This window comes from Oncorhynchus masou, chromosome 12 (assembly GCF_036934945.1).
Source record: "Oncorhynchus masou masou isolate Uvic2021 chromosome 12, UVic_Omas_1.1, whole genome shotgun sequence".
NCBI lineage: Eukaryota > Metazoa > Chordata > Actinopteri > Salmoniformes > Salmonidae > Oncorhynchus > Oncorhynchus masou.
Window position 1 is genome coordinate 83,760,403 of NC_088223.1, and position 15,225 is coordinate 83,775,627.

A 15,225-nucleotide genomic window follows, 5' to 3' on the forward strand; every position below is an offset into this window, starting at 1 on the left:
CTTTTTTCTTTACATAGTTGAATGTGCTGGCAACAAAAATCACGCAAAAATTATCAATAGAAATCAAATATCAACCCATGGAGGTCTGGATTTGGGAGTTACACTCAAAATTAAAGTGGAAAACCACACTACAGGCTGATCCAACTTTGATGTAATGTCCTTAAAACAAGTCAAAATTAGGCTCAGTAGTGTGTGTGGCCTGTATGACCTCCCTACAATGCCTGGGCATGCTCCTGATGAGGTGGCGGAAGGTCTCCTGAGGGATCTCCTCCCAGACCTGGATTAAAGCATCAGCCAACTCCTGGACAATCTGTGGTGCAACGTGGCGTTGGTGGATGGAGCGAGACATGATGTCCCAGATGTGCTCAAATGGATTCAGGTCTGGGGAACGGGCAGGCCAGTCCATAGCATCAATGCCTTCCTCTTGCAGGAACTGCTGACACACTCCAGCGATGTTGCAGGCAGCAGAACGTTCTCCACATCGTCTCCAGACTCTGTCACGTCTGTCACATGTGCTCAGTGTGAACCTGCTTTCATCTGTGAAGAGCACAGGGCGCCAGTGGCGAATTTGCCAATCTTGGTGTTCTCTGGCAAATGCCAAACATCCTGCACCATGTTGGGCTGTAAGCACAACCCCCACCTGTGGACGTCGGGCCCTCATACCACCCTCATGGAGTCTGTTTCTGACCGTTTGAGCAGACACATGCACATTTATGGCCTGCTGGAGGTCATTTTGCAGGGCTCTGGCAGTGCTCCTCCTGCTCCTCCTTGCACAAAGGCGGAGGTAGCGGTCCTGCTGCTGGGTTGTTGCCCTCCTACGGCCTCCTCCACGTCTCCTGATGTACTGGCCTGTCTCCTGGTAGCGCCTCCATGCTCTGGACACTACGCTGACAGACACAGCAAACCTTCTTGCCACAGCTCGCATTGATGTTCCATCCTGGATGAGCTGCACTACTTGAGCCACTTGTGTGGGTTGTAGACTCCGTTTCATGCTACCACTAGAGTGAAAGCACCGCCAGCATTCAAAAGTGACCAAAACATCAGCCAGGAAGCATAGGAACTGAGAAGTGGTCTTTGGTCCCCACCTGCAGAACCACTCCTTTATTGGGGGTGTCTTGCCTATAATTTTCACCTGTTGTCTATTCCATTTGCACAACAGCATGTGAAATTTATTGTCAATCAGTGTTGCTTCCTAAGTGGACAGTTTGATTTCACAGAAGTGTGATTGACTTGGAGTTACATTGTGTTGTTTAAGTGTTCCCTTTATTTTTTTGAGCAATATATATATATATATATATATAGCTATATCTCAAATAAGCAAAGAGAAAGGACAGTCCTTCAGATATGAAGGTCAGTCTATCCAGAAAAGTTCAAGAACTTTGAAAGTTACAGTTACAAAAACCATCAAGCGCTATGATGAAATTGGCTCTGTGGGGACCGCCACAGGAAAGGAAGACCCAGAGTGAGGAGAGGGACGGCGCTGTTTCACAGGCAAGAGAGACAGTGAGTGAAAACGCTAACCTTTGTTGTTTAGAGTTATTTTGAGCATCTTGAAAACCTCTCAATATAACAAAAATGTTAAGTTAACCCATGATATTAAAAGCTCTTTATAGACAAGGCTATTAAAAAAAACACCCAAGGCACTTGCCTATGTGAAAAGGTAATGCAGTTACATACTGTACATTTCCTTTTTAATTGGCATCATTCTTACTAAAATTAAACATGAATTTGGACTGAAATATTACTACTGAAAGTATGTGACGAGACACTTGTATCAACAACATTGGCATCTTTATTGCACAACATTCCCTTAAAATTGGGAAAGGATCATTTTAGAAACTATTCATATTCAAAGACATTATGTACAAATAAATGGAAATAAACTATTTACATTAACCATTACACACCATACTAAATAATTTATTCATATTCGTGTATAAAGATAAAAGTAGACATACCTCATAGAAATAATCAGGAGCTTTACAAAATGCAATAAGAACATATCCTGAAGGACCTAGCATCTTACATGATAAGCATGCAAAAATAATTTCAACCAGCAAAATAAATTCTTCAGAAGCCCCTGATCCATTCATGCAACATGTCCATTAAGAAACCATAACATGGCACACTCTCCAGGCAAAGTACTTCCAAATGAAATGCAACACATGAATTTCATGGTTGGTAAAAATATTTATTAAAAAAATAAAAACAAATCTGTGGTTTAGATTTGTGGTTTTGCATCTTGCTTTTGTAAAATCAATGCAGCAATTATTTTTTAAATGATTGGTTTTGCCATAAACATTGAGTATAGTTTAAGGAACTGATAAAACGTATTGCGAACAGATATTCCACAAACTCTCCCTTTGTAAGCATGCAATACAGCCGTAAACATGGTATGATGGTGTCAAAGCAATACAAATGTTTTAAACTTGTGAAAATATTTCAGTTTGAAAATATGTAGATAAATAAACAAAACAAAAAATCTCCACATTCAGCAGTAGAATTGAGCTCTTGTTGTATTCCAAAAATAATTACAAAAGGTTTTCCCTATTTTCAAATATGTAATTATTAACATCCCTTTTTCAAAAAGAGTTCAGCATTGGGTTCGCAGTTTTATTTGAACATTCCACTGATTTAAAAATACAAATAATTCTCCCAGGCTTATCTAGTCGGCAACTATAAAAAGCATGTAGCGTCGATCGCCCACAAAATATCTGAGGTAGTGCTGTACCTGTGATCAAGAATGTTAAAGCTACACTGCAGTTAAGAATTACAATGAATGTGTATAAATTAACCAGATGTGACTTCCAGGCCTATGATTATATAATTAGTGTAGTTCATTTTCAAATGAAATCCAATGAATTATGGATCATCGAGGGTGACATTTCAGGTCAAGTACACTTGTAAACAAATACATGAAGAACACAGAAACATAATTGAAATAAAAGTGAATTTGATCATATTCACTACAAGTAACAAAAAAACTCATCCTATCTATCACCTGTGCTTCCTGGTTAAATGGGTAAAAGATTGTACGGGAAAGAAGTAGATATAAAAAAATATATATTTTAGAATTGATATCTTGATTATTATTTATACTCAACAGAATAATTATTTGGCCTTCTTGTCCTTTAACTGGGTTAAAATAATGTTGATGCAGAGGAGGGGGAAAAAAACACTGAAAAAGAGGAGAATTGGCCACAGCAGCAGCATGCCTCTCTGGCCTGGACTGGGCCAACAGAGCTTCATCTCTTACTAGCAGAGGAGACCATGGACTCGGCTGTCCCCTTGTGGCAGTATGTCTGTATGCCCAGTATGTCTGTATGCCCAGTATGTCTGTATGCCCAGTATGTCTGTATGCCCAGTATGTCTGTATGCCCAGTATGTCTGTATGCCCAGTATGTCTGTATGCCCAGTATGTCTGTTTGCCCAGTATGTCTGTTTGCCCAGTATGTCTGTTTGCCCAGTATGTCTGTTTGCCCAGTATGTCTGTTTGCCCAGTATGTCTGTATGCCCAGTATGTCTGTTTGCCCAGTATGTCTGTTTGCCCAGTATGTCTGTTTGCCCAGTATGTTGTTTGCCCAGTGGCAGCAGCAGTCGGTGAGGTCTAAGATCCATCCATGAGGCCCTTCTGCATCTCAAATGATACCCTATTCCATACATAGTGTACAACTTCTGAATAGTATGCCATTTGGGATGCACACCTTGTCCAGGAGACTCTGCATTGCACCGGCCCTCTCAAAGCATCAGCAGGGCGTCGGTGAACAAGGTAAAGCCGACGTGTTGGGCCAGGGTGAAGCACAGTATCCGGCTGCTCCAGTCCACAGTCACCCGCCACCTCTGGCTTTGGTTCCATCTATTATAGCAGTATTTGGGCCACGTAGGGAGAGTGAGTGCTTGCCACCGCAGCCAGCAGGGGTAGGTCACTGGACTCAATACTGAATGATAAGAGCCATGCATAGGTGAAGAACAGAACAACAAGCCAAGGGTTTATTCTCCTAATTCAGTTACTGTGATTGTTAATGAGATGTAAATAACAGTGTAGTTTTTTAAAGGCCCAGTGCAGTCAAACTTGATTTCCCTGTGTTTTGTATGTATACTGAGTGTACACAACATTAAGGTCACCTTCCTAATATTGAGTTACGCTTGAGGTTGGAGTAATACTGTCAAATTGTGAAAATTATGATAATGTCCTTTTAGTGTAAGAGCTGTTTGGAAAAAAAAGAGCCTGAAATTTCAGCATGTTTTGGTGGGATGTAGTTTTGGCTTGCCTGGTGACATCACCAAGTGGTAAATAAGTTAATAGACCAATAAGAGAGTTCCAAACCTCTCTGTAATAACTACGCCCTGGCAGTCCTCGCAAAATTCTTGAGAAATTGCTCTTGCTAAGAAGCTTTTTTTGAGCATTTTAATTTAAAACAATCACTGTAAGGTACTTAATTGTTACCCAGAAATTATTTGATATTGAGATAAAAACAACTGCATTGGGCCTTTTAAGAACAGAAAGACAACATGGATCACAATACTGATATCTGACAAAAAACGGGACCCTATTCCCATAGGGTTCTGGTCAAAAGTAGTGCACTATATAGGGAATAGGTGTCTTTTTGGACACAGAGCCAATGTATAAAAACGGTTTAGGTGCTCACCCCAGGACCATCCCCAGCTCCTTGACGTGCACTCTAGTCTGTCCCTTCAGGTACTCTGCCAGCATTTTACTCTTGAAGTAGATCTCCTGGAGTCTGTCCTCAAGGTGCATTATGCACTGTGGAAAGGGATGTCAAACTCAATTACAACTGTGTTACTGATTGGCCTCGTGTTACTGATTGGCCTCGTGTTACTGATTGGCCTCGTGTTACTGATTGGCCTCGTGTTTACGTGTTACTGAGTAGGGATTTTTTTTACAGTGCTAATAACTGCATAGTTATTTGTTATTTGTATGGACTTACAAAGTTGGGGGAGAGGTTCATCTTGTAAAGCAGGTGGGTGGACTGGAGCAGGCTGGACACGAGGCTGGACACCAGGACCTCCTTCCCCAGTTTGTTGTTGTCCGTGGCTCGTCTCTGGCTGCTGGCTACCTGCACCGTCCACTTATCAGTGTCTGCGATAATGCAGACCGCCTCCGCAATGGGCTCATCCAACACTGGATGCTGCGAAAAGAAGAGTAAACTTTGTGCTCCGACAGATGCAGACCAGATACAGCGGTCCACTCCTGTTGATGCCTTATGAGCCTCAAGCAAGCATAAAGACTCATAATCCAGTTTTAACACAAACTTCAGTGCTTCAGGTATAAAGCAGTCTCTTACCTGTACAGCGTGGGCTAATTCTGACATGAGGCCCTGCCTGAGTTTGTCATCGTTGGGCATCCCCTGCAGAACAAAGTCCGGCACATAGGTTGTGCAGTACCCTCCGAACAGTGACCTTCCAAAGTTGGCAATGCTCGGTTTGGAGAAATGCTCCACCAACTTTGACCTGTTGATTTAAAACGTGGCATAGACATCAGAACATATTGTAACCCAGAAATGCAACTCACATGGAAGTTGATGTGTCTTGAAAACCTAATATGAAGGCCAACACGTTTATAATGTTGACATCACTAGCAGTGTGTATCTCACCCAGGGAAGGGGACCTCCACCTCTTCCTGCCACTCATCTGGCTCCTGATCATCTTTGTAGTAGGTGTCACTATCGCTCTGCCTGTGGACGTCCTGCCCTGCATCTTCGCTCTCGCTGTCCCCAAGCGCACTGTCCGAACTCTCGTTCCGAGGGATCTCACAGTCATTAAGCGGGGCCCCCTTCTTTTGTTGGGCCCCTTTGGGGACGGTTACAGAAATCAGGATGCACATGTTCTGCTCAGAAGAACAACTTCTACAGGAGCGTGCCTCTGATGTGTCTGTAGAGCCACACCTACACCTGGCCTGGACGTCAGCCTCCCCGACACACCTGGCCTGGACGTCAGCCTCCCCCCCACACCTGGCCTGGACGTCAGCCTCCCCGCCACACCTGGCCTGGACGTCAGCCTCCCCGACACACCTGGCCTGGACGTCAGCCTCCCCCACACCTGGCCTGGACGTCAGCCTCCCCGCCACACCTGGCCTGGACGTCAGCCTCCCCCCACACCTGGCCTGGACGTCAGCCTCCCCGCCACACCTGGCCTGGACGTCAGCCTCCCCCCCACACCTGGCCTGGACGTCAGCCTCCCCCCCACACCTGGCCTGGACGTCAGCCTCCCCCCCACACATGGCCTGGACGTCAGCCTCCCCCCCACACCTGGCCTGGACGTCAGCCTCCCCCCACACCTGGCCTGGACGTCAGCCTCCCCCACACCTGGCCTGGACGTCAGCCTCCGCCCCACACCTGGTCTTAACGTCAGCCTCCGCCCCACACCTGGTCTTAACGTCAGCCTCCGCCCCACACCTGGTCTTAACGTCAGCCTCCGCCCCACACCGGGTCTGGACATCAGCCTCATCCCAACCAACACCCCCGGTCCCACCCCCACCTGCCCTGTTCCCTTCTGTCCCTGATGCCCATGTCCCTTACAGCAACTGCTACTCTGGACTCCCGAAGGGTCCAGAAGCTCTTTCTGGGTTTTGTCCGTGCCGTTTGACAAGTCCAGGCATTTCGCCACATCGTCTATAGTCCTGGTCTCTACAGGGCTGTCATCACTGAAGTACTCGTCGAACAGCTCTGAGCACTCCTCGCTGACAGGTTTCCACTGGGGCATCTTGCTGAAGACACGCATCAGAGTCTTCTTTCCACCAGCATTGGTCTTGGTTTGGTCGGGTGATATGCTGGTAGTAGACTTCACCCTCTGATCACCGCCGTCACCGCATCCACTCTGCTGTTGTTGTAGTTGCGGTGGTTGCTGCTGTTGTAGTTGCGGTGGTTGTAGTTGCGGTGGTTGTAGTTGCGGTGGTTGTAGTTGCGGTGGTTGTAGTTGCGGTGGTTGTAGTTGCGGTGGTTGTAGTTGCGGTGGTTGTAGTTGCGGTGGTTGTAGTTGCGGTGGTTGTAGTTGCGGTGGTTGTAGTTGCGGCGGTTGTAGTTGCGGCGGTTGTAGTTGCGGCGGTTGTAGTTGCGGTGGTTGTAGTTGCGGTGGTTGTAGTTGCGGTGGTTGCTGTTGTTGTAGTTGCGGTGGTTGCGGTTGTTGTTGTTGCTGCGGTTGCGGTTGTTGTTGTAGTAGCGGTTGCTGCTGTTGTAGTTGTTGCGGTTGCTGTTGTGGTTGTTGCTGTTGTTGTAGTTGCGGTTGCTGCCTCTGTTTCTCTTTGATGCATTTCTTGTGCTTCTTAATGTCCTCCTCAAGCTTCCTCCTCCTGCTCTCTGTGTCTGATCCCGGAGACTGGGGGTCGCCGATGAGAAACAACACTTTGGTGGCCGGCTCCTCCTGGTGTTTTGACAGAAAGGGGCCGGGTACAGGTACAGGTACGGTCTTGTCAGGGGGCTTCTTCTCCAGTGGTATCCCAGAAGAGTGGAACACCTTGATGGGCAGACTCCCCACCCCCTCCTTCTCGCTGGCCTTGACCTCTAACTCGGTCTCAGGCTTCGTCTCCAGCAGCACACAGACCTGCTCCCTGGGAGAGGCGGAGCCCACACGCACCACTGTCTCCCTGGGGGAGGCGGAGCCCACACGCACCACTGTTTCCAGCTTGGTCTCCAGAAAGGCAGTTGGTGACTCCTTGAGCGGCGTGGGCTCACTAACATCCTCCAAGTGGATGATGGGCACAGCGTTAGTGTTGTGGCTGGAGTGGGCCTGGGCCTGCAGGACACTGTTCTTGGAGCCCTGGCTGTTGTTACTACTGTCCCCCTCCTTAGGGCCAGCCTCAGTGTAGGTGCTGCACTGCAAGCTGTTGTTGCTGTGTGAGGGGTAGCTGCTGTCCTCTTGGGGCTCGGGACCCTGGCTGAGGTAGTCTCCGCTGGGCTTGTGCACGGTGACCAGCACATAGTCTGACTCCTCCACCTCCCCACGCTGCAGCGAGGTGGTGATGAGAGAGCCTGGGATGACGATGGCCTCGTCCTCAGTGCTGTCCAGCATGTGGGTCTCCAGCAGCTCAGAGCAGCGGATGAAGTAGGTGAGCACATAGAGGAGTCGCTGGACTAGCTCCCGTCTCCGCCCCACCACTACTGTCCTGGACAGACGCACCGGGGAGCCGATGGCCCCGTACAAGTCACCTAGTCACAAAACAAACACCACAGTTCACTTTTCTTATTTTCACTTTGTTGTATGAGTAAAGCCACATTTTGAATATGAAAATGGGGTCAAATGTGTAGAACTTTAACATTTGGGCGAGTGAAGGAAATCTTCATCTGTATCACCGCTCAGTGCTGCATTTCTCCTGTTCAGCCACTATGTGGAGTTGTACACCAAAGTTCCAAACTGTGCCTGTGCTAAAATGAAGCCCACTACCTAGTTTTTTTGATATATATATTTTTACCTTTATTTAACTAGGCAAGTCAGTTAAGAACAAATTCTTACTTGAAAAGACCCAATTTCACAGGCCTGTGGAGCTAGTTTGGCACATTTTCTACTAGCCTGGTCTGAAAAGGACTAGCCTGGTCTGAAAAGGACTAGCCTGGTCTGAAAAGGACTAGCCTGGTCTGAAAAGGACTAGCCTGGTCTGAAAAGGACTAGCCTGGTCTGAAAAGGACTAGCCTCTGGCTAGCTTAATCCCCATCCCACATGTGCGTGGAAGCACTATCACATAAGACTGAAGAGGTTTTCAACCAGAGTCCTGGCCTGTAGTCTGTTCTTACCGAGCTGGGCCCACAGTGGGTTGTAGGGGTGGCTCTTGGCCAGCCTATCCACGCTCTGAGAAGAGTGTTTCTCCAGGAAGATCTTGATAGGCGGCTGTCCGTTGGGCATGACAGTGGGCACCCAGGCCAGGTGGTTGGTGAGAATGGCTGTGAGGAGGGCAGGGAGGAACCTGGGAGATGAGGAAGAGAGAGCAGTTGGGTTAGGCACAGACTGTCTGTACCCCAAATGGCACCCTATTCCCTATGAAGTACACTACTTTTGACCGGGGGGGGGGGGGGGATTGAGGTGCCATTTGGGATACAGAACTGTAATCTCTTTCACTCTCTGTTTGACACGTTTTTCTTTATGTCCACCACCGCAGCCTTGTGTTCTGCTACTTCTCTATTCTCCATCTCGTGATCATTCAGAGATACCACACAGTGGTCACTGGTCAGTCTAAATCACGAGGCAGACCGTTGTAGACTACTGCATACTAATGCAGTGAGTGGAACATTGGAGAAGTTCTATGGATGTCTTGCTACCAATTGATACATTGACAAATGATTCAGCTTGGTTTTGTAACATCGACATAACAAGCTAAAGATTGGCAGGGATTTCTGACTTTGCAGCTCATTCACTATTGAATGCAGCAAAAAAATAATAGGTATCGCGCACACACACAGTAACACACAGACAGGCATACAGAGACAGACAGGAGCACTCAACTGGTTCTTTGAGGCCTGCTCCGTGAGTAGGGCGAGCTCCCTCATGAAATGTCCACAGAGCTGGTTCTTCTCGGGGGCTCCAGACATCATGGTGAGCCAAACGGGCTCGGCCACGCGGGGCATGGTGTAAAGGTTGACGATGGTCGTCCTGGAGAGAGGGAGGGAGAAACACAAGCCATCATTGTCTCAGGGTGAACAAGAGGGCCACAGTTCTCAGTCCAGGCCCTGCTTACAAGGGAGACCCTCTCTCTGAGGCAATTCAGCGTCTGGAAATTCCACAGCGGGCAGCCGTCCAGAGCTTTACACAGAGCTGAGGGAATCTCTGAGGATGGAGGAATGTGTGGAATTATAGGGCGTAATTATAGTTTTAGAGCCCAGATGTTTGCTGATGACTGAGGAAAACAAGTAGTGTATAGGTTAGAGACAGGATAGGACAGGTAGTAAGGAGATTGATGATTTGTACAAGGTCTTTCCCAGACAAAAAGTTACAGAATGGAAAGATGAACACCAAAAACCCCACTTGAACCCAGGGCTCAAGTTACCTGACCGACAGGCTGAGAAGGTGCCTCCTATTAAAACTGTAACATTGGTAACATAACATTTTGGGCAACACGGTTTTTAACAGACAACGAACACCTAACTCCAGAACCGTTTGGTAAAGTTCATCCCAGCAACACTTCTCAGTACCTAGTATGTAGTAACCTATTAAAAGCCCGCCAGGTGTGGCATGGGTTGTGACAGCTCTTTCTTTCCCTGGCGTGGGGAAGCCAGCTAAGGGTCTATCCTTACAGCCCGCCTGAGCAGCTGAACTTTAAGGTAGCAACGGACGTTTTGGTATGTCTAGTCCAGTGGACATTTAAAAACCGACCGCATCTAATGTCATTCCCTCTGACCTCTATACCGATTGTGCGGGCAAAGCATATCAAGTCAGTCAAGAAATAAAGAGACTCTTGAGCAGGTGCACTATCATTTCGATTCAACGTTTGACTGTTTGTACTAAACGACACGTTTCCCCAAAACGGTGCGCACCATTCTTCAACAGCCTTTATGGTAGGTTTGCTCCCGTTTGGTGGGTGTGGCCTGATCAATGGGTGTGACCATTTAGAAAATGGCTAAACTCGAGCAGCACACACACCATACAATCTCCCTCTGGAACACCATCATTCTTCAACTGGTCGTTCAGTACATTACCATTTCCGTTAAATTAACCTCTCTGTGGAACCAAACGCACCCGTTTTCTTCATATCCCAACCCTGACAGATATCCAATCAGCATAATGCGTGTTTCTATGTAGGTAACATACTGCAGTGCCTCAAATGGCTATGGGCGTTGGCTAGGCCAGACCGTGGCTATGGGCGTCGGGGTTAGGCCAGACCGTGGCTATGGGCGTCGGGGTTAGGCCAGACCGTGGCTATGGGCGTCGGGGTTAGGCCAGACCGTGGCTATGGGCGTCGGGGTTAGGCCAGACCGTGGCTATGGGCGTCGGGGTTAGGCCAGACCGTGGCTATGGGCGTCGGGGTTAGGCCAGACCGTGGCTATGGGCGTCGGGGTTAGGCCAGACCGTGGTTAGGCCAGACCGTGGCTATGGGCGTCGGGGTTAGGCCAGACCGTGGCTATGGGCGTCGGGGTTAGGCCAGACCGTGGCTATGGGCGTCGGGGTTAGGCCAGACCGTGGCTATGGGCGTCGGGGTTAGGCCAGACCGTGGCTATGGGCGTCGGGGTTAGGCCAGACCGTGGCTATGGGCGCGTTAGGCCAGACCGTGGCTAGGGCCAGACCGTGGCTATGGGCGTCGGTTAGGCCAGACCGTGGCTATGGGCGACCGTCGGGCGTTAGGCCAGACCGTGGCTATGGGCGTCGGTTAGGCCAGACCGTGGCTATGGGCGTCGGTTAGGCCAGACCGTGGCTATGGGCGTCGGTTAGGCCAGACCGTGGCTATGGGCGTCGGTTAGGCCAGACCGTGGCTATGGGCGTCGGTTAGGCCAGACCGTGGCTATGGGCGTCGGTTAGGCCAGACCGTGGCTATGGGCGTCGGTTAGGCCAGACCGTGGCTATGGGCGTCGGCTAGGCCAGACCGTGGCTATGGGCGTCGGCTAGGCCAGACCGTGGCTATGGGCGTCGGCTAGGCCAGACCGTGGCTATGGGCGTCGGTTAGGCCAGACCTTTAATAATACCAACTTGGGAAATTGTTTTATCAAAGCATGCATCATTAATGACTAACAATGACCAACACATGATTAAAAAAATGAAACATTAAGACGCACGCACCATATTATCCCTAAAATAATAGTCTGATTCAACTGCTGTTTTCTATCCTACTCTGAGGGGAAAACAGGTCAACAACATCAAAAGGCATATCTTCTGATTTGCACCGTCATGTTCCATGACCTAAGAGGCCTAACTGTCGAAAACAAATATACATCAGTGGATGTATATTTAGACGCTGAAGGTGAGATATTTGAAATATTTGTTTTTTCCTCAGTGAAATTGGCCTTCCTGCTGATGGCACTGACATATAATTGACTATTCTGGTAGCCTGGACACTGTGTGAGAAAGATTGTGTTTCCTCAGCTGGGGCTCGGTTTGCTGTGGCACCGCGCCAGCAGGCATATGCCTGCAGCAATGGGAAGCCTTCAGCCAGGAGAAAGAGTCTGAGCATGTGGCCAGTGGTGCAGAGACACAAGCCGCCCCACACATCTCTCCTTTCCCTCCCTCGTCACTGGCTCTGCAGCAGTGGGGTTCCCAGCATGCACTGGGAGCAGCATGGGTGTAGCTGGCGCTTCATCACCATTTGTGAGTGTGGACAGGACCGGTAGGGACTGCGTGCTCCTTCTCTGCTTACAGTGCAGATTATTAATGTGCTTATTTTGGCTGGGTCTGAGAAAACACCCTGTGTGGACGCTACCCAGTTAGGAAGGTCAGATGATATCTACACCACTGACTATTGTTAGGTTCTAATTCTCAGTGTCAGTTGAGTTGTTTTACTCTATGAAAGCTTAACCAAGTTTATACTTCCCAGTGGGCCAATACAGCTGCATTCAGACAAAAACATGGTTTCACCCATGGTAGTATACATACCCCACTATGGGTGGTGTCTCCTCATCGCTACACATTGCATCATTATTTCTAGGCAGGGAACTGAGTGATCTGGGCCTTAAACGGTTCCTTATCAGTACTGCTACATGGGATCCTTTTCCCTGCACTCAGCCTCTCCCAAGCTTACTTAAGGCACCCCTCATGTCTATTAAACCTGACGATGAATAATATACCTGACGATGAATAATATACCTGCCGATGAATAATATACCTGCCGATGAATAATATACCTGACGATTAATAATATACCTGACGATTTATAACATACCTGACGATGAATAATATACCAGCCGATTAATAATATACCAGCCGATTAATAATATACCTGACGATGAATAATATACCTGACGATGAATAATATACCTGCCAATGAATAATATACCTGCCGATGAATAATATACCTGACGATGAATAATATACCTGACGATGAATAATATACCTGACGATGAATAATATACCTGCCGATGAATAATATACCTGCCGATGAATAATATACCTGATGATTTATTAAATATACCTAATGAATAATATACCTGCCGATGAATAATATACCTGCCGATGAATAATATACCTGCCGATGAATAATATACCTGCCGATGAATAATATACCTGCCGATGAATAATATACCTGATGATACCTGATGATTAGTAATATACCTAATGATTAATAATATACCTGATGATACATGATGATTTATAATATACCTGATGATTAATAATATACCTGATGATTAATAATATACCTGATGTTTAATAATATACCTAATGATTAATTTATATACCTGATGATACCTAATGATTAACAATATAAATAATGATTAATAATGTACCTGATGATACCTAATGATTAATAATATACATAATGATTAATAATACCTAAAGCTCAGAAACCAAACCTATCACTATTAAACTAATGTGTGGATTAATGATCTACTGCTCTCTGATACTGTATATTTTATCCGAGTCCCTATTGCAACAAACCATGCCTCCACCTCTTGACCCCCACCCCCCTCCCTCCCTGGGCTCCTAGGTAACAAGCTAAGGGATTTTCCTCTGCTACATTCTCAGTGCAGTTTGCTTTGGTCTCAGTAAACACATGACAGTAACTCACCTGAATTCATTGAGGCCATCCACCATGCGGCTATAGGCCAGAGCCCTCTGACTGGAATCAACTGATCGGCGGCTCATTTTCATGGCCTTTTTATGAGAAAAGAGGCATGTTAGAGGCATGTCATGTCATTAAAGAGGGAGGGGAAGAGTAGAGAAAAGAGCGGCAGGCTACACTAACGTACAAGAACTGTGACCCATAAATACATACAGCCTTCAGTAAACATGACCCATGACAGATCTAACAGAAGTCAATGGTTTTTATTTTTCAATTTTAGGCCAACAAAAAGTACATTCGGAAAGTATTCAGATCCCTTAACCTTTTCCACTGTTATGTTACAGCCTTATTCTAAATTTGATTATATCGTTTTTTCCCCATCATCAATCTACACACAATACCCGATAATGACAAAGGAAAAACTGTTTTAATTTTAGTTCAGTTATTAAAAATAAAAAGCTGAAAGATCACATTTACATAAGTATCCAAACCATTTAATCAGTACTTTGGTTGAAGCACCTTTGGCAGCGATTAGTCTTGAGTCTTCTTGGGTATGACGCTACAAGTTTAGCACACCAGTATTTGTGGAGTTTCTCCCATTCTTCTCTGCAGATCCTCATCCTTCTGGAAAGTTCATCCTTGGTCATCCTTCTGGAAGGTTCAAGCTCCGTCAGCTTGGATGAGGAGCGTCGCTGCAGAGATGTTCGATTGGGTTCAAGTCCGGGCTCTGGCAGGGCCACTCAAGGACATTCAGAGACTTGTCCTTTAGTCACTCCTGCGTTGTCTTGGCTGTGTGCTTAGGGTCGTTGTCCTGTTGGAAGATGAACCTTCGCGCCAGTCTGAGGTCCTGAGCGCTCCAGAGCAGGTTTTCATCAAGGATCTCTCTTTACTTTGCGCCATTCATCTTTCCCTCGATCCGGACTAGTTTCTCAGTCCCTGCCGCTGAAAAACATCCCCACAGCATGATTCTGCCACCACTATGCTTCACCATAGGGATGGTGCCAGGTTTCCTCCAGACGTGACACTTGGCATTCAGGATAAAGAGTTCAATCTTGGTTTCATCAAACCAGAGAATCTTGTGTTAGGTGCCTTTTACTGGGGAGTGGCTTCCGCCTGGCCACTCTACCATAATGGCCTGATTGGTGGAGTGCTGCAGCGATGTTTGTCCTTCTGAAAGGTTCTCCCCTCTCCACAGAGGAACTCTGGAGCTTTTTCAGAGTGACCATCAAGCTCTTGGGCCTCTCTCCTGACCAAGGCCCTTCTCCCCAGATGGCTCAGTTTGGCCGGGTGGCCAGCTCTAGGAAGAGTCTTGGTGGTTCCAAACTTCTTCCATTTAAGAATGATGGAGGCCACTCTGTTCTTGGGGATCTTCAATGCTGCAGAGGTTTGTTGGTACCCTTACCCAGATATGTACCTCAACACAATCCTGTCTCCAATTCCTTCGACCTCATGGCTTGGTTTTTGCTCGGACATGCACGGTCAACTGTGGGACCTTATATAGACAGGTGTCCGCCTTTCCAAATCATGTCCAATCAACTGGATTTACCACAGGTGGGCTCCAATCAAGTTGTAGA

The 15,225-nt window shown here is 47.2% G+C and overlaps 1 protein-coding gene across 7 annotated transcripts in view; it reads right to left on the bottom strand.

Annotated features, from left to right (window-relative positions):
* Positions 1–2,295: 2,295 nt before the first annotated feature.
* Positions 2,296–15,225, bottom strand: part of LOC135550952 (folliculin-interacting protein 1-like) — a 57,991-nt gene continuing 45,061 nt past the window's right edge. For 6 of the 7 annotated variants that reach the window (XM_064982242.1, XM_064982243.1, XM_064982245.1 and 3 more), the window contains 4 exons: positions 13,658–13,743; positions 9,454–9,600; positions 8,748–8,917; positions 6,088–8,165 (listed from right to left, as the gene is read on the bottom strand). In XM_064982242.1, coding sequence (XP_064838314.1) covers positions 6,103–8,165; positions 8,748–8,917; positions 9,454–9,600; positions 13,658–13,743 — 2,466 coding nt within the window. In that variant the 3' untranslated portion in view covers positions 6,088–6,102. Of the gene's footprint in view, positions 3,939–4,649; positions 4,766–4,949; positions 5,151–5,306; positions 5,473–5,615; positions 5,943–6,087; positions 8,166–8,747; positions 8,918–9,453; positions 9,601–13,657; positions 13,744–15,225 lie in introns of those variants that run through there. The other variant, XM_064982247.1, reaches the window with a different exon arrangement.